The 26,881-nt window shown below is 33.0% G+C and overlaps 2 protein-coding genes across 3 annotated transcripts in view; one reads left to right on the forward strand and one right to left on the reverse strand.

Moving 5' to 3' along the window:
• Positions 1 to 2,952: 2,952 nt before the first annotated feature.
• LOC128680602 (pro-corazonin-like) lies at positions 2,953 to 13,320 on the reverse strand. 2 transcript variants are annotated; one of them, XM_053763850.1, is made up of 3 exons: positions 13,177 to 13,320; positions 6,014 to 6,223; positions 2,953 to 4,243 (listed from the first exon to the last, which is right to left on the reverse strand). In XM_053763850.1, the coding sequence occupies exons 2-3, from the start codon at positions 6,215 to 6,217 to the stop codon at positions 4,145 to 4,147; spliced, it is 303 nt and encodes a 100-aa protein (XP_053619825.1). In that variant the 5' UTR covers positions 6,218 to 6,223; positions 13,177 to 13,320; the 3' UTR covers positions 2,953 to 4,144. The 2 variants fall into 2 exon arrangements, with proteins under 2 accessions (XP_053619825.1, XP_053619826.1); XM_053763851.1 differs by having other exon boundaries at positions 6,014 to 6,234.
• A 9,218-nt stretch (positions 13,321 to 22,538) lies between these two features.
• The window catches only part of LOC128680309 (uncharacterized protein), a 34,340-nt gene continuing 29,997 nt past the window's right edge, over positions 22,539 to 26,881 (forward strand). The window contains exon 1 of the mRNA XM_053763355.1: positions 22,539 to 22,736. Coding sequence (XP_053619330.1) covers positions 22,674 to 22,736 — 63 coding nt within the window. The 5' untranslated portion in view covers positions 22,539 to 22,673. The remainder of the gene's footprint in view (positions 22,737 to 26,881) is intronic.

Genomic DNA, 26,881 nt, shown 5'->3' on the forward strand with positions numbered 1-26,881 from the left:
TTTCCGAAATGTCAAAAAAGACATTTGTCAATATTCCATGAAATTATTAATTAGGCTTTATCATGGAGTTAGTCGGTACTCCGTACATACTAATTCCATGGGGTTTAGTTGAAGGCCACCAGTCGCGGGCGGAACTGCAAACATTTTGTAGAAATCGGTTCAGTGAATATAAAATACCCTGTAGATAGTTAGCTTGGTCTTTTGCGAAGAAATATCTGTGAGAAAAGGGTATAATATAAGGGCAAATGTAGATATTTTTACTATGAGGTAGATACCAAGTAATCTGTTTTTACAATAACCTGTTATTAAAACAACAGATAACTAGGTATTATATCCCGAAATTGCAGCGCGAAATGAATGTATGAATACGGTATTAACTGAACAAAGGACAAGATAAAAATTGTATTCCCAAAGTTCCATTATAAGGTAATTGCCATTCTTTATGGACAATGGCGGATCTATAAAAATAAAACCAACTGACAGGACCGAATTTAAAACGCGCCGTGCAAAATCAAAAGTCATTAATGTCCAATAAGTTAAAAATTTACCGGACGTATAATAAATCATTTTTTATTTCATCTCTGGACCAATTTTTCGCAGTCTTTTTTCATCAATTTAACACGAGCAAAAAGTGGCACTCAATTGTAAGGTTTACTTTTTTTATTACAGGCAACCCGTTTAACGATTTAGGCCAATCAGAAGCGAGAATTGGCCACGGCGCGCCGCCCTCCCTCGTCCTGATTGGTCCGTTCGGTGGAACAGATTGTACGATGGCGGGAATCGAATTTAAGTTTAGGGCATCTCATTCTTACAACAATTAGTGATGTCTTACTGTTCACCATGTCGATATCGAATTTTTATTTAGTTTTCCTAATCTTTGACAAAATGCGACTGTAACAGATTCCATTATGCAAGTAGATTTGTGGAATAAAATATACAAGAAAAAAGCTAAGATAAAGTGTTCATCTCCTGAAACCGATCTATATTAAAAAAACAATGTATTTATTTAGGTACAACATAAAGTACTATAAGTTAAATATTTAAACTAAATAATAAATACTAAATTCATTTAAATAAAATATTGATACTAAATCGCCGTCGTCGTGCGGTAAAGTTCCCAGAAGGCTGGCGACATTTTCTCTTTGTATGGTCAAACTCAAACGTTGGCCAAAATAGTCACCAGCCCTTGGTTCCCCAGAGACATCGACCGGGCGTGCGGAAATTTCTTTGTAAAGGGTTTTTGTATCCACACCCCAAGGTCCCAGGGTCTCTACACCAGAGATGCATATTTACGCCTTTTTCCGGACTCTGCCGCCAAAACGTGGGACTACTGTATCCACGCACGGCGCATCCCACACCAACGACCGCCCATTCCTCCACGGAATGAGTGTCATATTGTCCCACATTATTGTCTTGTAAACTTATTATTTGAGTGTAATATTCAGTTACATAAAATGGGATTTTAAATACTTGAATAATTGCACAGAAAATAAGGGAATCGATATCGATAAAACGCAAGCCCTACTCCGGTAATTGAGACAGAACTGCGCAAGTTACACTAAACGGTGGTGAGACTCGAAGCTATTTGCGGAGCGGTTTGAGACCAATTCCAATTTCAAACTTCGCCTCTGTGATCAATGAATTATTAATCTTGTTATTGCTTGCTCAAAAAATATCTTAATTTGTATAATAATTTTAATATTGAAGAAAAGGAACTGAATTTGTTTTATTGACAAATTATTCATTGGAATGAATACATTAACTAAGTTACCTGATAAAATACCTAATACCTACTGCTTATAAATTAAAATAACTGTAATAAAAGTTACGATGTCGGATTTTTCCTAAAAAAAATCTCGAAATATGGTTCCATTTCGAGAATTTTTTTATTTACTAAGGGTATTTCTGTAAATATTTATCAATTTTATCTAAATGCATACTAAAATGTATTTTATTGGTTACGATAGTGCTTTAATCTTGGTGTGTGGTTTGCGCCCTAGAATAGAAACTCTCGATATAGGATAGGTACAGGTACAGGATAAGCATCAACATTATTCCCAAAGGTTAGTTGAATAAGAACACGCACAGATTTATTAGTATTTTCGGTTTCCTTATGGAAATGTCAACATTGTATTAATTTTAATCGTAATAAATTTATATAACATTTTAAAAATTGTAAGTACATGGGTACTTACAATTTTTTAAAATGTTATAATTGTAATTGTATAAATGTGCTACTACTGTAAATAGATGAATGAAAAATATTTTTAATTAAAAAAAATAACTAAATACAGTGACCTCTTGTGGGCAGTAGCTTATATCTTATAGTTTCTAAAGCGCCATCTAGTAGGTAATATTATATGTTGAATAAGATGCCATCTAGTGGGTAATAGCAGTACATACATTTCTAGCGACATCTAGAGAGAGTTAGTAAAATCAAATATGCCACTTATCTTCATTTATAGTGTTTATATTTCCCTACAGATGTCACTGACAATTATGCTTGTCAATTTTGTTATTAGTCTATGTAATTAATACTAGATGGCGCGTAAAGATTAATTCCATAAATATTCCGTCAAAATATTTTTATCCATCTCTCATTCCCTTTTTGCATATTCTTCACGAAGAAATGAAGGAAAAATACACAACTTGCATACTTAGGTACATTAGTATTTTAGGGATTCCACTCCATAAAAAAAAAAAAAAACCATGTCAATCATGTTGCTAAAAGACAACAACATAATTCTCTAAGAGGGTTTACGTCAGTCAGGCGGAAAGTCATAAAATCACGGCTGTATCATTTTTTAAATGTAAACGTAAGTTCTTATATTTTTATGCAAATCCTGGGCTTCTAGCGTCTCGGCCAAGAATGTAAACCTAGCACAGATTTTAGCAGTATCTACCACAGATTGTATGATGAGTAAGTAGAACGGCAACATAAACGAATCAGTATGTAGAATATCACTTTTATTTAAATACTTATTTAGACGTAATTCCAACAATGTTGACAACATTTTTTTTAAACTCGTTCTTTCACATACAATGCTACAATAAAAATATGAAAGCATGACATGACAAAAATCTTTGCATTATTGTTATTAAATAGGTAACTAAATCAATTATTTACAAACTGTATATAACAATAAACAATGCATAAATCCAGCCTATGCATTGTATTGGGAATAAGATCATTATAATTCTACTATTTTGACTCGAAAAGAAGAAGTAGGGTAGGTATTTATATCAAATATAATTAAAATAAATAATTTCGACTATTTGATATAGGTAATTATGTATAGTTTTTTTTTTAACTTTTTATAGACAGGTAACAATACTTATTTTATGTAAAATGTATGAAATTGCTACATATTTGAAACAAAATCATTAAGTCACAAGGTCGTTTTTCAATTGCTTTCATTCCTCTCACAAGATCCTACATCCGAGAAAAAAATGGATCGTCTAAACAGTCTCTGTCAAAAGAGTCGCTGGCATACGAGCGAGAGCAAATATTCATTCATAAAATGTACAGCCTGTATAGATAGAAAAAATAGAAAACGTTTTTTATAGAATTACATTTTTGCTATTGCAATACCAAATAGAATGGTCACGATGATTGACAGCCAATGTTGCCAGCCAAGAAGACAGCGCACTCTTGAACGACACGCTGCGACTGCGACTCATAAAAAAGTTAAAGCATATTAAGTTTCGCACATTACTTACAATATTTTGACTTTGACAGATCGGTCCAAAACATACCTACTTTAGCTTAAAATATGCTTTATCTTTTAAATAAATAACAGCGAATCTGTATCTAGACCGCTTCTTTGGTCAGATTTTTTCTCGGATGACAAATCCGGTCAGACGGACGGACAAACTGATGGTCATAGAATTATATAGCAACTCAATCAAGAATATTCTTGAAGCGATTCAAGATTATATAGTACTTTTTATATTCTACTATTGTTTGTTTTGAATGGAACAATTTCTTTCTTCCCATTGTAGGTACCTAGTTAGGTAGGTAATTCAAAAGATTTCTTGAGATCAAATATTTCTTAAAGTATTTCGATACATAGGTATATATGGTCCTTGTCATTACCTACTGACATATACCTAGTTTAGCACAAGATTAAAAAACTAATAATGGTTACTGAAATATTTCGTAAAGCGGGTCTTGGTTGCGTTCGTTTTTGTATCGCTTCGGCTGGGTCTCATCTTCCTCCATGTAGTCACATGGGATGAGTAACTGAAACAAATGTTCTTATTAATTTAGAGATATTGAAATAAGCCAATAATAGTTGAATAGATAATATATTTCATAATCTGTGGCAACATCTTGCGTCCAGTTACACTATGAAAATTTAACTTTAATATAAAATAACGTCCACAATTGTCTATTTTCTAACTAGTCAAATCAAATACTTTTTCTAACATTATAAACAAAAAATTATATGGGGCTCGTACGACAGTGATCATGAACTTATTATGATTATGAGATTAATCAATTAAAGTGACGTTTAATTATCGTGAATAATTATCGAAATATATTGTTTAAGCATTTTATCAAATAGCTAATTATTTGTTTATTACATATACTTACTAATCTAACAATTTTTCATAACGACGCAGGAAATGAAAGTCATTCACACAAAAAACTGTGTGAATTATTAGCTAGTCGGTAAATTAGTTTTTAAGTTCAAATGCATGGATAATAAAAATCTGTCGTTAATCGGTATCGCTAGATTTTATAGGCTAGGCATTAAACTTTTAAACTTCGTTAAAAGAAATTAGCACCTATTTGTTCTAGGAAGTGTTACACCTTATTGTGTCTTTAAATGAAGTTATTTTTTAATCTGTGAAATTTATTTAGAAATTTGTCTCGAATGGGTCAAAATGTTTTAGTCCCATAGACTTACTTAAAAATAAGTTATAACAACAATTTTTTTTTTAAAGCAGCACTCCGGACATTTATATGTTCGTTGCGTAACTCCTTGCTTACAAATTAACTCCTTGGTATGAAAAATTAGTTGTTACTATTAATTTTTATGATTTTATTTTTAGGATGGCGAAGTAGAGGGGAGGCCTATGCCCAGCAGTGGGATACCACAGGCTAATAAAATAATATGAGATAAATGGTTTCCAATGGCCGGCTCCCAATGAGAATTGGGATGTATCGTCACCTTAATTAAAACAAGTTGTAGCTAAGTGCAGTAAAGTCTGGAGTAAGCAATGAACAGGGAACTAACAATAAAGTCCTCGGATAATGTTTTAATGAAGAAACTTGGACGCTTTGAAAAAATACTATACAATTAATTGTTTTCTTGATAACCTCGAGTTATCACGATGAGAGACAAGCATCAGTATAAACAATAGAAATAATTAAGTTTATACAATTCGAGTAAATAATTACCTCTAAGTCAAATCTTTTCATTCGAGACTGAAAACTTTAAGTATTTTACATTGACAAAAAGACGAAAATAATTCATTTCATTAAAAAAGTTAGGTGTTAACTTTTTTCAGAATAAAGAAGTACCTAGGTAGTAAATTATTTACTAGATAGTGTAGAAGTACGGGACAAAAACTGTTTGATTTTTGTATGCCGGCTTCACACTATCCGCGATCAGTTCGCCAAACTTTGGCGTATCGGTTGGTATACATTGCTGATCTCTCATTGCGGTAAATAAAATCACTCATAAAAACTACGAAATCTCCATGCATTCGCGTCGGTATCTGTCCGAGTTCCGCGATAGTATGGAGCCTGCAGTAGTGGGCTCCACACTAATTATACCGTAGTTTTTATTATATTTAAAGTTATCTAAACCAGTAGGTTTAGTTAACTTTAACGGCAACGAATTACTGATTCATAATGGTAGCAGATCGTCACACTAGGTACCATGTGTAGGAACACTCTATCTGACTCCGAGAGGCAGGCGGACGTGACAGGTCCAAATATTTGTTGCATACCTATAGCACATATGAAAACATAGCTTTGTAATTTCAACATTTATCTTCTTACCCGTTCATTGAGCGGTTTTCCCTCGAGCACATACTTGAGCTTGTTCAACTGGCATGGACTGAGGATCTTCTCGACATTGCCGGCGACGTCGCTCTTACGGCCGTCCCGCTTTCCATTCGTCCATCCCCTGGAATACTGGAACGTCTGCGCTGCCACGGAACCCAGTGCCAGCATGAGCAGGAACACTGTTATGTTCGGCAGCATTGCGAACTGGAAAATGGCTATAGGTTATCACGCTTTCGCGGGTTTTTCTTTGCGGTGAATAAAAACACTCATGCAAACAAAGCAATGTTCGTGCATTCGCGTTGGAACGTGTATTCTACTTTAGTAGATTACTAGCTGTACCCCACAACTCCGCCTATATTAGCCCTAGGGTCATTAAGTAATCTATTCCTAACATCACCGTCTGCGTAGCGGTTCAGCCGTGAACGCATGACAGATAAACAATCGCGTTTAAAATAATAGTATGGAAGCATATATAAAAAAATTTAAAACAAAAATGAAATCGAGCACGACAAAATGTATATTGGAATTATTTTATCTACATGCTCAGTCGATGGTACTGAACAAATTTTCGTATGGAAGCAACTTTGAAATCGCAAAAAAAATCAGGTGATTCATACATTTTCTACAAGTTAAATAGGTATTTAATTTTGTATAGAACAGCTAAGTTTTTTCGCGGTTTTGGAGTTACCTCCATACTAAAAGTTATTCAGAATCATGGACTAAGCGTGTAGACAAAATATTGCCAATGTATTAAAAGTCACTCTGTATAACTAGATTAATGATCGTAGTTTCGTTAATAACGAGGTAAAATATTGTGGAAACAATCACGAATTTTGTTTACATCCACATAATTCTGTGATTCTAGGCTGTTTTTTATAGGTTTGACAAGTTTACGAAATTTACTTAAAGGTTATATTAGGTACCTAATCAGATACCACGGAAGTAGAAGATTTTGATTTTATAAATAGGACATAACGGACGAAGGACCTTTAGTGAGATATAAGGGAAATTCTTTGGTAAAACTATAATTTCGAGAGAAAAATACACCATATGCTCCTCCAGATTATAATCTACATGTGTACCAAATTTTATGAATATTCGTTTAGTAGATTTTGTTATAAGTAAAACCAAATTTATGTGACTATTTTCACATCACACAAGGCTCTGTTATCTACAGAAACTCCCAACTCCTACTATGAAACGTTACTTCATAAAGTTAACAATAAGTTAAGCTTCTGTTTAACCTCTTAAACCGCTATATCGATATTTTACCGCCTTTGAAGCCTGATATCATACACTGCTGCTAATACACCATCTCATAAAGGAGATAGCTAGATTTAATCAAGCATTTTAAATCTAAAGGTCCCAATACATTGTCAAGAGATACTAAAACTAGATTTTCTCTTTATATAAATAGTATAATGATTACATAATAAACATTTATTCATAATAGTCCAAATAGTCATGCTGACATGAAGAAGAAAAAATCAAACTTCAACTTATATTATTAGTTTTATTAGTCACTAAATCACTACTTAATACAAAACAAAGTCACCCTCTAATCTTTTTTCTTTTAAACCACGCAACGGATTTTGTTTTCACTGTTGTTTAAACAATTTATTCTTCAAGATTTATACATACAAAATTAACCCCGTGCGTGCCAGATCGCTATTTTATTCGCGGTATAAAATAGATTGGTACGTTGTGTAGATACCACACGAATATTTGACATTCCGCTTTCACTGCAAATATGCAACAAGAGCACACAAGTGTGCAACGCCCTTTACACTTATTAAATACGCTTAACTTGACGGTTATGTTATCGGTAATGTTGACTGCATTAACATTGCAGTGAATAGTTACCTTACATATTATAAAACAATGTCCTCAGCCGCATCTATCTTGTTTTATCGCGATCAATTCGAAGACTTGCTGCACGGATTTTCATTAGCACCATGATCTAGCTAATGAAAATCCGTGCAGTAAGTTTCCTAAGAGAAGAGAAGATTTAGGAAAAGATGAAAGAGATTTGAGAAGAATATTTTAGAAATTTCAATCTTGAAGATTAAAATTATATTAATTAGAAATTTAAATCTTGATGAAGGTTTAGGTATATAATTAAATGAATAAATATATAAGGACAAATCATATAGATTGAGCTAGTCCCAAAGTAAGTTCGAGACTTGTGTTATGAGATACTAACTCAACGATACTATGTTTTATAACAAATACACATATAGATAAACATCCAAGATCCGGGCCAATTAGAAAAAGGTCATTTTCCATCATGACCCGACCGGGGGTCGAACCCGGGTTCTCCCGGTTCAGAGGCAAGCACTTTACCACTGCGCCACCGAGGTCGTCGTCAATGTTTTTACCCAAGCGAAGCCGGAAGCCGCTAGCTATTTATAAAACATAGTTTTAGAATTAATTTCAAGTATAGAGACTGTGTCGCCTACAATATAATAGGTATAAAACAAGCTACGCATATGTTGAAGTAAATCATATAATACTTTAAGCTCGAGGGTGGCCTGGACAAAGCACTGTGATTATGTCCTCAATATTTCAAACGTGTGACTGACAAACTTCTGAAAACTAATAATATATTTCGTGTCATCTACTTTTATTGAACGTTTAACCAAATGGGTGATTCACTATTTGACCACACGAAGCTGACCATGAGTGAGGTCAAATATTTAAACTTGATATTTTTTAATTCATAGTTGGACCACATACATATATTGATTAAAATTTCTTTGAATCTTGTATAACTTATTTTTTTTTATTACATATAAAATTACATTTGTTTTCTATCAACACGCTGAAAATGTGATTTCTGGGTCTTATGACCTTGGGCTCTGTCTACCCCGTAAAGGAAACAGTCGTGATAATATGTATGTACATGTCTTTTTTGTTGATGACTGTGCATTTAAAAAACATTTTTTCATTACACTGAAATAATAGTAAATATCCTAATTAATAAAATTATTTAATGTGAAGTTTAATTATTGTTATTGTATAATATTTGATTATGTAAATACCTTCATACAACATATTTTACCCAGTCGAATAGCCAATTGTAATCTATTCTTTAATTGTGTTCTCATGTGGTGATATTTAGCTTTTTTGAGTATAAATATTTTCATGTAAGTAATCATTTATCTTTTTTTGAGTATAAATTATTTAAACCTATATGCAAGTAATAACTGATAAAAAGCTGTAAGCTCAGCTTCACGACGACGACGAGTCTTTTATCAAACAATAATATATCAACCAGTGACATATGTACATTTAACGCAAACATAATTTGCTCGATCGAATTTTTTGTTTAGCGAATTTTGTTTAAATTGAAGAAATATATTTGTCGTGATTAAGGAACCCACTCTCAAAAATTAAATACTCGATTTTTGTTGTACAAAAATTTAGTATATTTTATACTTAGTCTTCGAAATATTTCTTACCTATTAAAATGCATAATTTTATGAGAGTCAATTTTGAAACGAAATATATTTTAAAGGAGTGATATTAATTTAATTTAAAATGTTAATTGAATTCTTTTGGTCTCTCTACGGAGAATTCTTTTGTAGACATAAATTTTATTATTTTTTATTGTGTTACGGTTAGTTAACCGTAACATTATCTGTGGTATTAACAAATGTAGGTAGGTATAAAAAATATCATAAATAGGTTACAAATAACCTTTTAGCAGTTTTATTAAAAGTTAAATTAATATTCATTCAAGCTAAGGGAACAAACCACCAATCGACAAAAATGTAATGAACCCAGTAACGATAGTCATTATAGTAATATCCACAACCGGAATTATACCAAAACCTTTATTTAATAGCTTAAAATGTATACGTTTAACAAAATACACTTATCTCTTAATTTTTTACAATTGTACGAACCAACCAACTTTGAATCATTAAAGAATTAATTGATATAGCTTATTACTATGCTTTGGTATAGTCATATAAAATTATCTTAGGCATCTTAAAGATGAGAAACACAATAAAATATATAATTTATATCTCAGCCCAATGATGCAAATATTAAATTCAGTGTAGTATTAAATTTATAACAAAATATCAATTTGTTGAACAATATAGCCCGGTAAGTACCTACGACGTAGCAATCCTCGTAGACCGTCTACGATGTGCTACGAGGCTCTACGGTAAAATTTAAAATCGTTATGCAGATAATTTTAGGTTTTAGGTTTTTCCCTCTATTTATTTTGGGTAAATAATCAAATCAAAATTAAATATGGGTTAATAGTGATTAGAGATTATTTTTCTTTTTGATTATCACATAATATATAATGACATAATCTCAGTCTCTTTAAGAGTTATTTCAAACAATCGATGTTGTAGCAAGATACTGTAATTAAAATTTTAACAACAAACAAATTACATATGCATATTGAATGATATGTATATTGACGACCTCGGTGGCGCAGTGGTAAAGTTCTTGCCACTGAAGCGAGAGGTCCCAGGTTCGATTCCCGGTCGGGTCATTATGGAAAATGATCTTTTTCTGTTGGCCCGGGTCTTGGATGTTTATCTATATATGTATTTGTTATAAAATATAGTATCGTTGAGTTCCAGTATCTCGAACTTACTTTGGGGCTAGCTCAATCTGTGATTTGTCCTAATATATTTATTTATTTATTATTATTAATGTATTTTTAATGAGTCTTCCATACAAATTGTTATAATTTTATGATTATGTATATATAAAGTTTTTTTTGGTAGAATGCTCCTCGTTAATTTAATTTAGTACGCCGAAAGTCAGTAAAGCTTTAACAACTATATGTACCTGCATGTATTTAAAATTATTTTTTCTTTCTTTCTACAAAAATTAAGACCTTTGTAATATCAATAAGACAAATTTATTGTATTTCAATTGACTTCAGTATACTTTCAGCCGGGTATGAAGTAATTACAAAAAGTTATACCATCGGGGACCACAGGCAAAAAATAAAGGGTAAGAGAAAGAAAACTTCATGCATAAATTAAGCTGTATTGGCGGTTCTCTTTAACCATTAAAATATTAATGTAAAATAAATTATGTAAACGAACTTTTTATTACGAAATTTTGATAAATCAATGAAAATTGTAAGAAACAGTTAAGGCAATTAAGTAATTTTGTTAACCTTATTATTATTATTACATAGTATAAAATAATGTTGCTTCCCTTTTTCTGTCTATGCCTATGTAAATCACGCAACTGATTTTGATGAAGGTTTTTTTAGTGAATACAGTGATTCAAGAGAAAGTTTTATATGTATATTACATATATAGTGCACCCGTTCGAAACACGGGTCGCTAGTATTCATCTAGTACATAGTGCATGAAAATCCAAATGTGTTTTTTTAGAAATTCAATTTACTGTCACTTGGTAGCCAAGTAGTGTTTACTTTTTAACGTGGGAGAAATCCTTGAGATTGACATCTGTAAAAATAATTATGATAGAAGTAGAGTAGAAATAATTATGATTTCTACAAATATGAGTTCCACCTGATAGAAAGCGGTCACCGCAACCTATGAATGCCTGCAACACCAGAAGTGTTGTGTATATTCATGCTCTTAGCAAGCTATTACCCGTGGCTTCGGGATAAAAATGCTCTATGTGCTAGATTATAGTCTACCCGTGTACCGAATTTCATAGAAATCCGTTTAGTAGATTTCGCGCTATCGAGCGACAAACGTTCTCACATAAATTCAAGCAGTGGCATTTGAAATGTTATTCGAATTTGGGGGTTTAGTATGATATGATGAATGAATTTTTCGCGGTGTGTGCTCCCGCCCTAGAATAGGACCACTACATATTGTCCCTTGGATGTCGTACGTGGCGACTAAGTGACACATAGCAACAACAATAGCATTCCTAAAGAGGGTTGACGTCGGATGGGCGGCCGGTTGTTTCATTACAACAAGAATATTTTCTGAAATAATGATTTGGTTAAAATTCTCTGGTCATTTTTATTGAGAATGTTATTTGTAATGTTAACCAGTGACACCAGTTTTTTCATGTCGCCCATTTAATATTTAATTTATATTTGATGGCATCTGACATTTTACGACTACACACTAGTGAAATTAAACTGTCAACCAGTGTGCAGGTTTCCTCACGGTGTTTTCCTTTACCGGAAGCAAGTGGTGGTCTATGAAAATCAAACTCATGTGAGACAAGGATTCGAACCTGGGACCTATCGATTCACAGGTGAACGTCTCAGCCATTACATCACTACCACTTCATTCATTCACTCGTTTCGTGACATAATATAAATTGGTTACATTTCTGTTTTCTCTATATTGTGCAAATAATAGGATGAACTTAATCGGCGGTCTTTCAGCTCGCCAAGTTGATATTAATCCTAATTTTATTATACGCAGGTATATTACTGTTATATTTTACAGTTTAGGGCAAGGGTTGAAGGGATAGATCCATTCTGATGATAATTGTGTTATAAAAAAAAAAATATTATGGCTATAATTTGATTATACCAATGTGGGAAATAAACATTGTAGTAACTATCTCTCTCTCTCTCTCTTTCTCTCTCCTGAGCGTATTCCTGGTTTCTTCCTCAGAAGTCGAGCATCTGAGCCCAGGGTCCGCTTTCCTACTTTTTCGTCTCCACTTCGCACGGTCATGTTGGTATAATTTATAATTGTGAATTAACCAATTTTAATACGTTAGGCTTTAGTAGTCTTATTTATGATGTGTTTGTGACAACTCAATTTAAATCAGGGTAGTTAGTGATTATTTAAATCAATATAGATAGGTACATCTAAAGTATTTAGGGTAAAATTACCACTTTCCTTTCAATTTAATTTTACCATTTTAATGTCGTAGCAGAAACGTTCAAACGTATGGACCCGATAGAAATCTATGGAAGCAGAAAGGGGAGGCCTTTGCCCAGCAGAGGGACACTTAAACAACTTAAACAGGCTATTAAAAAATATATAATATAGACGCCAGTAAAGAATGGAAAATTATATTTATGTCATGCTATTTCGTTTTATGTAACCAACTTTTATTAAAGTATTAGTGGGATTAAGAAATATCAGACTTGTACAATTGTATATAGCTATAAAATATCTACCATTAAAGAAATTACCATTCTTAACTGGCAATATCTACCTATAATTATTTACCTGGAAAATTCTTGAATCGAACGTATCAAATCCAAAATACTGGCCAGTAATTTTATTTTTCGCTCGATCAAAAACAATATATTATATTCGAAATTCAGAATTCCCGTTCGAAACCAAACACGGTGTTACCCTTTACAGGAGTAATAGTTGACTACGCTTTCTGAACTGAATTTCTAACCTTTTATACGGTGCTGGGCGTGACACAGTGGTGCTAAAATCTCACGTCATTAATAAATGACGCTTTCTGCTAAAATTTGCAAAAGCAAATTTTGTTATTTCATATTTTTACTTCGACATAAAATACAAACATTTTAAATGGAAGAGATTTCGAGTTTTAAAAAGTAAAAGTTAATGCAAGCAAATATAAAATTACTTTAGTTTATGGCATTGGCTAAAGTTTACAAATAAAACGGTATTATTTTTCAATAAATATTTTATTCTTATCAATGAACAACCGTAAAATAATAATAATATTATCGGTAATAAAAATTTTCACTTATTTTTTGAAAATTTTACAAATCAAAATAATTAAAACGTGTTATTGAACTATGTCACTTGTTCTATTACTTCTTAACAATTATAATATTGTGGTCTCTGTAGATTGCCCGCGTGCAAAGGTTTCGCCTGCCTGACCAACACGTAGGAGAGCTTACCTATCATCACTGTAAGACTGTAACATAACATGATATAAATAATGGGAACACTCCTTCCTTCACTCAATGTACTAGTAGATCGTAACCTGTAAAATAATTCTTGTATCACACACTCTAGTATTACGTTTAAAGGAAGTGAATTTATTGTTTTGTATATAACGAAGTTAAAAAGCCTATTGAAATATAAACTTTTGATCCAATTAATGTAAAATGGGTACGTCAAATTGTTCGACAATAAAAAACCTTCTCATTCTGTACAATAGAGTATAAATCAAGTCAAATCAGATACTTTTTCACTTGTGTCAAAAACAATACAGCGCTTTTATGCAGTGCACAAGTGACGTCACAAATGTTGGAGTCAAGTGTTTTAAATTATAAATTAATAAATTAACATTTGATTATCTTTATTATCATATTTCGTTATTTAGCACTTTTACTTTGTGGAGCTATGTTTTCAAATGTTTGTCATGTTGTGTGTACATGCTTTTAGGTCACATTCTGGCTCATAACTTTTGTTATATATCTGTTTACATTGATAGTAACCTTTTGTGCATACCTTAATTAAATAAATAAAATAAAAATAAAACATTTTTACTTTTTATTCTATACACAGGCAACTATTTGTTTCTTAATAAAAATATTACCTGCCAGAACTCACACACACTGAGGTACTGGCCTTCTAAGTCGATATATATCGAGGATAGACTCGATTAATATAAAAAAATGCTACCCCATTTTTTATTCTTTCATGACTGTTAATTTTATTTTGACATTTATAAAAAAGATCTGATTTGATATGTTCAACTTCGCATGCACTTATTGTGGTGAATTCGTTCTTAAATTATTAAAGATAAGGTCGAAATTTAAATTTAGTATATCATAGTAGGTGAACTATACAAGAATAACGAAGTATGGACCCAGCTGCATCGTTGCAATTGCAAATATATGTCGAGGACATGGTATTATGATAAATGTCAAAATTTAATGATATAAGTGCAGGGAAAGCAGAGAATATGAACTCATCATAGTGATTCAGAATATATAAACCTACATAAGGATGCTAGTATATATGGTTCTTGAATAAAACTTTACATTTAATTACGAAAGTTTGGATGTGTGTGGATAACAGAAAATCTATTGAATTTCGATGAAATTTAATACACAGGTAGGTACATACTAGAGTACTTATTATCTACCCATGCAGGTATATTATGGTAAATCCGTGCTGGTAATATTTACAAAAACATGGAAGTTTACGACTGTGAAATGTTTGCTACTCTTTCATGCAAAAACTACCAACTAAACGAATTTCGATTAAAAATCGAATGAATACATAGCTTTTAATTCCAAAATTGAACGTGAAGTAAATAATATATTTGAAAAATATTTTCCAGTGATTTACAATTACTTCATTTTTCAAACGCTTAATCCATTAGTTTTATTTTACAACTAACCTGGAAAATCTATTATTAGAATCTTTTACTAATCTTTGTGACTTCATTTAATCCCTTCAATCCATAACCCAAACATTTAGGAAGTTATTTATCGGCTGTACTGCAGGAACGCCCACACCGTCCTAAATTATACAAAACGGATATTTCAATGTGTATTTAAAATTAAATTACATCTCGCTACAAAGGGCTTTTCAGAAGTGGCCTGTTCTTGAAGCCATAGGGAGCCCTTTATTACAAATGATTTGATGATGGCTCTAGCTTTCTCTTTTTCGTTTCTTTCTCGGTTCCATTTTTGGTCATGAAAGCCCGAAGGCCGTGGCCCGTGTAAGAATAAATCTTTAAGTTTAGAATAGGTATATCTTTACGCATGCTCGTAATTGCACAAAAATATTTATTCTTGTATTAGTTTAAATTTGTTGCATAGTAAAGTATGTCGAAAACGAAAAAAGATATACATACATATAGGTAGGAAAATAGATGTAAAGACGTGACGTGGAATTTTTTTTTTCCATTTTGTGGGATAACCCTAACATTAAATGGATTACATAACAAAAATAGACTTTCCTGTCTCAGAATTACATGACTTTGGGTAGCCCTAAATATAAATGAGAACTAAATTGGAAATTTTGTAGTAACCTTGAACAAGTGACAGCCCAAATGAAAATGCTATTTTGTTGTATCAGAGATAAAGGTTTCTCTATTGAGTATGTGGCAACACTATAAATGTCACTGTCATGAAAAAGAGGAGGTTTCGCGCCAGACGAAAAAAAAAAGAGTCTGTTCGGGGATTGTCTTTATGTTAAGCATATATTTTGTGAACCACCATATAACAAACTTATTTCTAGACATAAGCTGCTTGTTATTAACTACAATAATAGTGATGTGGCCTATCTGTGATTTTCCGTATAAACCTGAATCATCCCAAAAATATATTTTTCCTTGTCGTTTCTGTATTATTATTTCAAATACGCGCTATGCTTGCACTAAACAATTTCATTCCACATCGATATTGACTCTAAAATTGTTTTATTAATTGACCTGTGTGGTGGTAAGGCTTTACCTTGTTCGGTGTTCGAGAAATTCAATACACACAATATAATAAATTAAAAAGAACAGATCTGTCTCCACGTATAATATTTTGTAGAATTGTCATAAAATTCCTTCAAATATAGTTTGCACTGTGTTTTCCCACTCTTTCATAGTCATGGAATGAAACACAGACGATAACTTGACACAATTAATGGGGTGGTTTCCCACTGCGTACTCCATTTTACACAAATTAATAATCAACCAGTGTGTAAGCTTCCTCACATTGTTTTCCTTCACCGGAAGCAAATGGTGATCGATGAAAACTACTATTACATGAGTCAGATTGGTATACAAACTCATGTAGCACGAGTAGGATTCGAACCTGGGACGTTTCGATCCACAAGCGTCTTGACCATTACACCATCGCTCCATATTCATCCGTATACTTCCTATAACTAACACTCTTTAAATTTGAGATCTTTCTAAATGATAAAGAATATAGTGTATGTACTATGATGGCAATTAAGAATAAATTGTGATTAATTTAAATACATTTTTTATCAGACCAGTAGATACTTTCCATCTTTCAAAGATAAGTTCTAACAAACTCTTCTGCTTTAAGTTTGTTGCGCTGCTTCTTCTTCACTTTGGAAGCCGGCAATAGACTTAGCTTAAGTAATTTTTTTGACGGCAATAAGTGATGTATATCATCCTAAATTGAATAAAGAATTTAGAATTTGAATTTGCTTTATTAAAATGAAGAGATGTTTAGAGGCTTTTGTGTAAAAGAAATATAATACTTATTTCCAACTGCACGCAAACGAAGTTGCGGGCACAGCTAGTAAAATAATAATTATAGAAAAAAAATACATATATTTCCCGGTTAAGTGGCGACTCTCACTTCTACGATCTCCTTATTTCAAACTCGTCAATTCCTCAACTAATTGAAAGAACTTTGTGGCAGTTTGTTATAATTTTATGATAAATAATATGTGAATGAAATAATAAAAAAACAACACTACCTAGTTTTGGTCTGAAAGGTTATTTTCACTCATTCTCTCGATTCAATGGGAGGTATTCCATTTTAAGGTTATGCATCCAAAATCTCCCAATCCGAAGAGAAAATATGACGACGACTTGCAAACGAGATTTAACTTTAACCATGAATTTCAAATAACCTACTTCAATTTCTTCATATTCATTTTAAAGTAAGTATATCCAATACAATGTAAAATTATATTATAGCTAACATTACAGCTTTACTCCCACCGCTAGACCTCTCCCTTTATCTTCCACATGTGTTTCTCTGACGCTGATGTAGCTAACCCTCTCTCTCATCTTCGCGTGTTCCCGGCTGCATTAGAGGCTGTGTTGCCTCGAAGCCAAGCGAATCAGCGTAAAAAAAATATCATAAATTTTTTAACAAACTGCTGTGATTTCACAACCCTTCAGCTTTATTAAACAACCCACCTTAGCTATTATTGCCTGTCAGCTGTTAATCCTGTATATCCCTTAGTTACCTTGTACGACATACACGACAGGACATGGAATGCTGCGATTCTAGAGCAGAACTATAGTTCTGCTCTAGAATCGCCACTTCTCCACACTTATCTAGTTACCTACCAATACTAAATTTCTCATCTAATAAAATTTCAGAAACTAAAAATAAACTTGATAAAATCGATAAAATAGACCATTAATGTAGTTATCGAGAAAAACATCAAAAAACATCAGAAGAACAAAGAATCTTTTATGAATATAACGATGTTTAACAGTAATTAACAACTTTTGCCTCCCAGATATGCTGAGTTTAAGGAAGTTTTCAACTAATTCTACAAAAGGATTTTAAACAATAGCAATATATTTTAGTTACACGGTTATAAACGAAACGGGGTATAGCTATATTCTATGTAAATTCATTTGCAGTTTCTTACTATACATTAGCTACTTCCATATAAGTACTCTGTTTCCAGTGAAAACTAATTTGTTTAAAATACTGTAATAACTGTAAACATGTTTCACTTTTTAATTAATTACAAAATATTTTCATATTTGAGCTAGGTGGAAAGAAAATTATAAATTTTAAGTTTTACGCGTTTGTCTCAAGCAAATGATGCGTAAAACTCGAAAGGTCGCAAAATCTCGTGATAACCCTTATCCATACCAAGGCGTCACTGATTGCCATGACTCGTCCCACGCTCCATTTACTTATTAATTATACCATCTATGTGTAATTTACTCTCAATGATGTGATTAAAGGCCACTGTTTTCATTGAAGCTGTGATAAAATTAATTATTATACTGGAAGTGAATTCCATTTAGATTTTTTTTTACAACGAAAAAGTTGAGCTGTCAATTTCTGGTAGGTACTCTTCTTATAACTATACTACAGGGGGTAAAAATATCAAGTGATTATGTTAAAACTAAGAATGAGTTGCAATTGTTTGAATTAAGAATGAGTTGCACCATTTGACGTTGATTTTAACGTCCGCGCCTTTTTTCCGCGCGTTTTTCCGCGTCAAATTTGAATGGTGCGACCATAGACAAAATTAATACCTACTTATATTTCTTTTATGTATGGGTGCGACGAACTTTAAGTATTACTTAAACATACTTAGATCGGTCGATCGACAAAATACACTCTGACTATGCGACATATCACACATGTCTCTATTGTTATTATTACATTCCTTATTGTCTCCTTCAAATTTACGTAATACACAAACACAAGTTTTATATGAAGCGGTTTTAATCTAGGATTTAATTAATTTATAGTCAACGCCTGTTTATGTACTTACTTTATTATATAATTCGGGATTATCTATAATTACAGAAGTACTAGGTAATAATTAGTACTTCCATTCACACTAAGTATACATAGGATATCTAGACATAATATACCTAAATACTTAATTAGAATAAATTAAAACGTATATATTCACTCTGTGACATCCTTGGTGACATCTGACTCTGTGACACTTGATTGTTCCAAAGATCTTGTGAGGCCTACGTCAATCCTGCCTGACGATAACTTAATTGTAATATCTACCTGCCTGGGTTCGATTCTCAACGCGGTCAAATATTTGTACAGCTGTAATAACAAATGTTTGTCTGTTTAGTTCTGGTGTGTTCGTGTCCATCGGACCCGCGATACAAGCTTAGTGTTTAGTGTGGGCCGTTGAGTCTTGTTAATATATTTCTCTCTCCTTCATAGTCGTATTCCTCATAGCTGAATAACGTGCGCATGGCATGAAACACACATAACAACTTTCTTCTCCGTTGCACACACAAGTTGATAAGTAATCAACCAGTGTGCAGGTTTCCGTACGATGATTTCCTTCATCGGAAGCAAGTGGTGGTCGATGAAAACTATATATATGATGAAACTATGCTATACAAACTCCTGTGGTATTAGTAGGGTTCAAACCTTGGTCCTTTCAGCTTACAGCTGGCGCACCACCACCGCTCAATCCATTTTAATTTTCAGACTATTTATTTATTGATAATTATTTTTCAAAATACCTACAGAACTAGAAAAAGTAAAAAAAACCTTATTTCAATCTTTATGTTCCCTAATTACGTCATTGAACAGATAAAAATATTATTTTACGACCCACGCCAATTCTACAGTCGAGACAAAATTACAATGGTAGGTAATTGAATTAAATTTGTTATTTTTGTTTAATCTTTAACGTTCGTTCGCTCAAAGAGGAATTGAGTATAGGTAAGGGTACAGAGGTATTTCCATTGGTTACGTTTTTAATTAAGTAGGTAACTACTTATGTATTATTCAGATACTTATACCTATGCAGGACTTTTATAGGCGCTGCTGAAGTTGCTAGGCTAGATGTTTTTTTTTTTTTTAAAACACTGATTTAAATTTATTATATAATAGGTAGGTAATTATTTACTATGTATAACTATAGCATACCATAGAAAAATGGTTAATTTCAACCAAGGCTATAATTAAATGCGGTTAATAACCCCTGTGGACTCGAACGGGAATTGATCCCACGCACTACCTCTATTCGAGACCGATAACCACTTGGCCATAGCTCATACAAAAGGTATTTTAATTAGTAGGCTTTTTACCGTTTTTAGGTCACTCATAATTCCATCCATTCTATATAAATGTCCATCTGTCCATCTGTTTATCACGCTGTAAGGGTAAACATCTGGCCGATTTTGATGATATTTGTAATAGATATATTAATGACCCGAGGTCAAACATAGGCTATCGCGGACGGAGCTGCAGGCAACAGCTAGTAGTATAATAAAATCAGTTGGGGTCAACCAACTTAGTTCGTTGAGGTCCTCAATTCAGATCTTACGCGGTTACCCAGCTACAAGTTCGTCTGTAGTTCTTTGTTTGTCAGAAGTTGATAAAAATAAATAGTAGAAACATAAACAAAATAGCAAGCCTTCAAGGTTGAATAAATACAAAAAAAACTATGCTCATTTAGCTAAAAAGGAATAACAATGTAAGAAACCGATAAGCCTGCGTTGCCTTCCTTTGAAGCTCCGATTGCGCGGAAAATGTAGCCATTATTTTTATGGCGCTATTTTAGTTATTCTGAAGAACATCTTATTTATTCGGAAAAACGATCCAGTATGAAATATTTTGGGGATATAGAATTATTAAAAGCGCAAGAACAAGAAATACTTCAGAAGATGGTCTTATAGTAGGTATTTTTATGCCACCTCCGCACTAAAGTTTGCCTAACTTTGGCGAATTTGATATACATTGTTGGTTTTTGAAACCTTGTTTGTAGGTTATGGGATATGTCCGCCGCGGTTATACATGTACCATTCTTGTATTAATTTTGATTGAAGTGCTTATTTCTTTACAATAATGTTACCTATTACAAACAAACAACTTCATTTAGTGTATACCATTAAATTTGATGAAATAAATTAAATGGGCAATAACAATAGAAAAATGTATGTTAGAGTAAACATTGCGATATTAGCCCATTAGCCATATAAAAAACCGGCCAAGTACCATCATCCCACAAACACGTTTTTTTGTTTAGAGACCCCCTATAGGTAAATATTTGTTTTATTTTCATTGGTTAATTTATTTTTAAAGTGAATAAATAAATATGTATGATAAATTTTCTGTGAATATTTCATTTATTTCAATTTCCTGTTATCAATATCGAGCAAAAATCTAGTTTGTTTTATGGGAGCCCCTTTAAGTATTTATTGTATTCAGTTTTTTTGTATTTGTTTTTAAAGCGGAACATTTCAAGTGTTATCGTAGGTAGGTAAGTATGTAACTATCACGGTGCATGAGATACAGCCTGGAGACAGACAACCGGACGGACAGCGAACTTTAACTCTTTTAGTATATACAAATGTACTCTCAACTCAACTCGTAATAGAGTTCGGTTTTGCCTTTTGGGTATACTAAGAATAACCTTGTAAGCAGATTGTAAGATATTAAAAAATCGTAATTGTGATATTTAAACTATATTTCAGACGTAAGTATATCTGTAATTTCTTTCAATATTTCCTTTAACATTTTCAAGTACCTATCTATCGCATCTTTTCCGAGAAATTGATGACTTGAATTTCGGATGCGCTCGCTCACTCAACTATGCGCGCCATAGATTTAATTTAGAAGTGACGTTATTTTATTAACGTTGGCTAACTGTACATTCATTCTTTTAAGTATTGCAAGTGTATAAAAATAGTGTTGCTGTCGTAAAATTCAAGGACGATATAGTATTATAATCACAGTATCCCCATAGTGAGTCCACATCTATCACGAATGCATACAAAATGGCTTCGCGAAGCCACAATAGCCACAAGTATAAATTGTCGCATACTCTTTCGTTTTTTAAGCGAGCGAAAGGGATGGCTATAGATCTAGAAAACTTATAGACAATGTACGAGTATAACCAAATGAGATTTAATGTAATTCTAACATTCTAATATATTTCTAAAATAGAAGATGGCAAATCTCATACAAAGTGGCAGATTAGGCCGGGCACGTGATGAAGGAAAAAAGATGTCAGCGCTCTGTCTCGTTTCTTCTTATGAATATATGAAGGGGTCTATAGCTTTCTCTGTCTATATCTTTTTGCTCGACATTCATTCGTCTCATTCGGTCTCACTGCCATTGTATGATTGATTGTACGAAACGAAAAAACTAAAACGACATCAGTCATGTCAGTTCTCGTCTAGGGTTCTCGTTCTCATTCTGTCTTTCTTGTTCATTGTAGATTTGGAAAGATGTCTGCCGTTTGTGTTGTTTGACGTAAATATTGGTGAAAATCGTGTTGTGTTCCTGTTGAGGTGGTGTTTTTGGTGCTATTACAGATTTATAATGTGTGTGATCTTGCAGTGATTCGTTCACATGCGGCTGTTATACAAAACTGGTCCAATGGAGTCTCTCAGAAAATGGTTCTACAAACCAAAGGTATGTCAAAACAATTTGTATCGTAATTTCCTTAGTGGCGTATATTGTTGCTTTCCAGCATGATTTAACTAAATTTGCTTTGTTACCATCCCAATATGTTTTTCAGTTTGGAACTTTGTAATGGTGTCAGAATTCTTGTGTTGACCCATAATAGATAAAACAGGTGTTTCTATTTTATTTTTTGTGCTAGGTTCCTTATGCCTTCCTTTGTTATGGTTTTGTGGAGCTCTAGTTAGTTATTTGATAGCATTCTGTGATTGGGCAATGTTATAATACTGCCAGTTACCTTACATTGTTGATGTTTTGGTTTCAATACAGTAAAGCCAAATCAGATAGGTAGATCTTCCTTTTTTTTATGTGATAAATATTACAGGTTATGATAATTTCAGGTATCTAGTTGCATTCCCAATATTGTCATTACTTTGCCATTAACAATGTAGTATTCTTGAATAACAACTATTTTGTCTCCGGAAAGCAACATGGAAATAGTACACGTAAATAAATAAATTTATACCTATGACACTAGTTGGCCACTCTGACCATATTACTGGTCAAAGTTAAAAACCTATTAACTATTTAAAATATATTTGTGCCTTTTTAAAATAGTTTGTAACTTTTTATGAATAAAGAGGTGATAGAAATGGTAAATGTCATGAGGTCAATATCTTAATCCAGTTAGTTATTATGTTCACCTCTGCTTTAAATGTTTGAGTAACTACTTTATTTTGTCTAGTATATTTAATCTAAAATGTTGCTAAACAAAACAATGGTTGCACTGTTGACGAGATTAGTCTTATGACTCAACTTATATTGGACTTACAGATTGTTAAAAATAAAAATACTTTGTATTTAGTGTCTCTCTCTTTCATCTATGCTCATTCCCGGTTTCTTCCTCAGTCGGCTATTCCGTTTCCAAGTTTCCTACTTTTTCTTCTCCATTTTAAAAGTTCTTCAGCATACCTATTTCTTAGTCCTTTTCCACACATATATAATTATTGACTATGTTTATTACTATTACCAGCATAAGCACTTTTGGGTTTGCACCTTCCGAGAACTCCACTGCACTTCCAGAGAACCAGGTGAAAGCAGCTTAGTGCACAATAGCTAGACATTTGTTCTGTATGTTAGCCGGATAATCTCAAAGACACTGGGGCAGCTGTTTTGATTCTAAAACAGGTACTAGGTCGGTTACAACCAATAATAGTTACTTGACCAGTTAACCCACACTTAAAAAAGCAGTCTCGGGGGACTGTCCCTGAGAGCCCATTTTCAATTGTGGACAACATGACAGTGCTTGGTCCCAGAATGGTAGGGCCAGGGCCAGTTTTAGCAGTATCACATTCGAAAAGAAAAAAGATCATCATCATCATTCATTTAATCATCCCCACTACTGGGTCACTGTTCTTCCCTATGGATAAGGACAATAGGCGACCCAATATGCACTGCATATTATGCAGGGATTGGTGGATTTACTACACTATAGCTGGCATCATTGGCTTAAAGGTTTTTATAATTCTAATATTGTGAATGTATGATAGGTATGTATGTACCTATGACGTAAGCTTCTATGGGAATTCCCAGAGTTGTCCTACTTTGAATTATTCCAGAGACAATATGAAAAAATAATGAGTGACAAATGAAAACAAAAATGACAAAAATAATGAGTGACAAATGGTTGAATGAAGTTTTCAGTTCCCATTTTTTGGAATTTCCATTGGAATGGGGGAAGACAAATTTTCATTTTGCTAACTATTTAAAGGCCATTATATTGCGTGAGGAGGTGACAAACAAACATACTTTCGCATTTATAACAATAGTTGGAAATATCTTCTTAATAAAAACTGTTATGATACGAACATTTAAAGTTGGTTCGAAACCAACTTTAAATGTTCGTATAATTGATCCAGCAGCGTTGTTACAATCTATGAATTATTACAATGATCTGATCTGATACATCTATTTTATCTAGAGCATACATCCTATTATTCTGTTTTTTCGCACCAGGAAGTGGAGACGATTGAAACTGTTGTAAAATAGAGAGACAAGATGACAATGTTGTTATCAAGTATTTACCTACTTAGCCTTCAGATAGCGCTATCATTACGTTTTCACAATTCGCCTTATCATTATTACATTAAGAACACTAACAAATGTTGCTCTTCAGGAATTAATTGCCATGTGGCGTCACTCAATCTGGTACTCACTTCTGACTTCCAAGTCAATCATACGTATTCTAAACTGTATTCAGAGATAGTGTATGGAGTTTATTTACTCCTGACTTTGTTTATGTTAAACAAAGTCAGTCATTCATTCTTGTCTGTAGGTACGGTCGAGTGCACATCAAGCTGCCCAAATTTATTTAATTTTAACTTGACGTGTGGTAGACTGTACATTACCTTCTGTGTATAATCTATGCGGACGATTTCAACAACGAATAATTTAAGCGAGGATTAGATTATATATATATACTTTGTTTAGATACGCAAGATGTGAATTTCGTAAATATATATTTATGGTTATGAATCTTAAAGCTATTATTAGAAATTGGTCAATTTGTCAGTCGTATGTAGATACAGATAAAATATTTTTATCGACTAGTGCTAGGTACTCGATACAGTTCTTCAGGACCTTACATATTATAAAACAAAGTCCTCTGCCGCGTCTGTCTGTTCGAGATAACTCAAAAACTGTACTGATTTTCATGCGGTCTTCACCAATAGGTAGGTACCTACATAGTCTAAATCCTGCGGAAGGTTTACGTGTATATTCTAAATTATGTTTTTACCCGAGTTATGCCGGGACGAGCCGCTAGCATAAGATAAAAAACTTCTGCACCCTGGATATTTTGTTACGTTGTTTTGTAGATACTTTATTTTTATTTCCATTACGTCCGTCTTTTCCGATTCTAAAACACTTGATATTGCTTCACTTATCACTATTCATTATTGCGCTCAAATAATGCAATCGGAATTTTAATGTATTAACAATGTATTTGACACCTAAAATAGCCTTATCGGTTTGTGAAGTTGTCCTTTCGCGCTCTTCTGATCCTCTATCCGTCTCCCTTGCGCACTTTCACTTTTTTTACACAACTTTCTCAATATAGTAAGCGAAACTCGGTCGCGCTGCCAAATGTTTTGCGAACTATTCAGTCATTTATTAAACTGTGTTCCGCTAGGCCATTGTTTTGCCATTTTAATAGCCATTGTTCTATTGCTCTTATTACATATTTCTATTCGAGGTGTAATGCAAAAAAAATGTTATGTCATATGACGTTGAACCTAAGTACAAGAAAAGCGTATGATGTACTTATCTACTAATATTTAATAAATTATGACTTCCTTGTGTTCAGTTTTGTATAATAATTACTAACGGTCTGCCCCGGCTTCGCATGTGTGCAACATTATGCACATAAATCTTCCTCTTGAATCACTCTACCTATAAAAAAAACTGTATGTAATGATACTAATAGTAAAGATAAATGTATACATAGGTATTATTTACTCTGCGAAGACAGCAAAAACTAACCATAAACGACAGCCTATTTTACATTTGCACATTGGAGAATCTATAGCAAGAATAAAAAGCCCGAATTAAATAACCTGTATCAATAGCTAAAAAGTATGTATGTACAGTGGCCTTCGATTACAGGTCAGCACGTATCTCTATACCTATTCCCGCATTAGGGGCTTTGAATTTGGGCAATTAAATGTGACTGTACATTTTCACTAACCAGCGAACGAATTGTTATACACATTGATGCATAGTTTATGCCTACGGTAAGCCAAACCAAATGGCGTGATGGACTGACGACATACATTATGGTAGAATGGGTACACACAAGGCCTTATTATCTATATAGTTCGAATTTGTTATGCCGTAAGTAGCTGAAGAAGTAAAGAATAAAAATTTAATCTTAGAACAAAAATCTACAGTCCAAAACTTACAAGTACTTCGTGGTTGGACTAGTTTTATGCGGACCGTATTAAATTAAAAAACCTAATTCCATGATAACACATTGTGGCACTAAATAACAGTCTTGTTATTGTTACCATGCAGTCTTAAAACGGCAAGATCGTCATAAATCATACTGTACAATTTGTCTACATCGGCTGCATAATCCCCGCCGTGCAGTGTGTTCCTGC

The sequence above is a fragment of the Plodia interpunctella genome, chromosome 24, assembly GCF_027563975.2.
Source record: "Plodia interpunctella isolate USDA-ARS_2022_Savannah chromosome 24, ilPloInte3.2, whole genome shotgun sequence".
NCBI classification, from domain to species: Eukaryota; Metazoa; Arthropoda; class Insecta; order Lepidoptera; family Pyralidae; genus Plodia; species Plodia interpunctella.

Excerpts from the sequence above, each read along its gene's own strand:
- LOC128680602 (XM_053763850.1), bottom strand. The coding sequence starts at position 6,217 with ATGCTGCCGAACATAACAGTGTTCCTGCTCATGCTGGCACTGGGTTCC. Across the intron at positions 4,244-6,013 it reads GAAAACCGCTCAATGAACGG|TTACTCATCCCATGTGACTA; the intron begins GTAAGAAGATAA and ends CATTTGTTTCAG.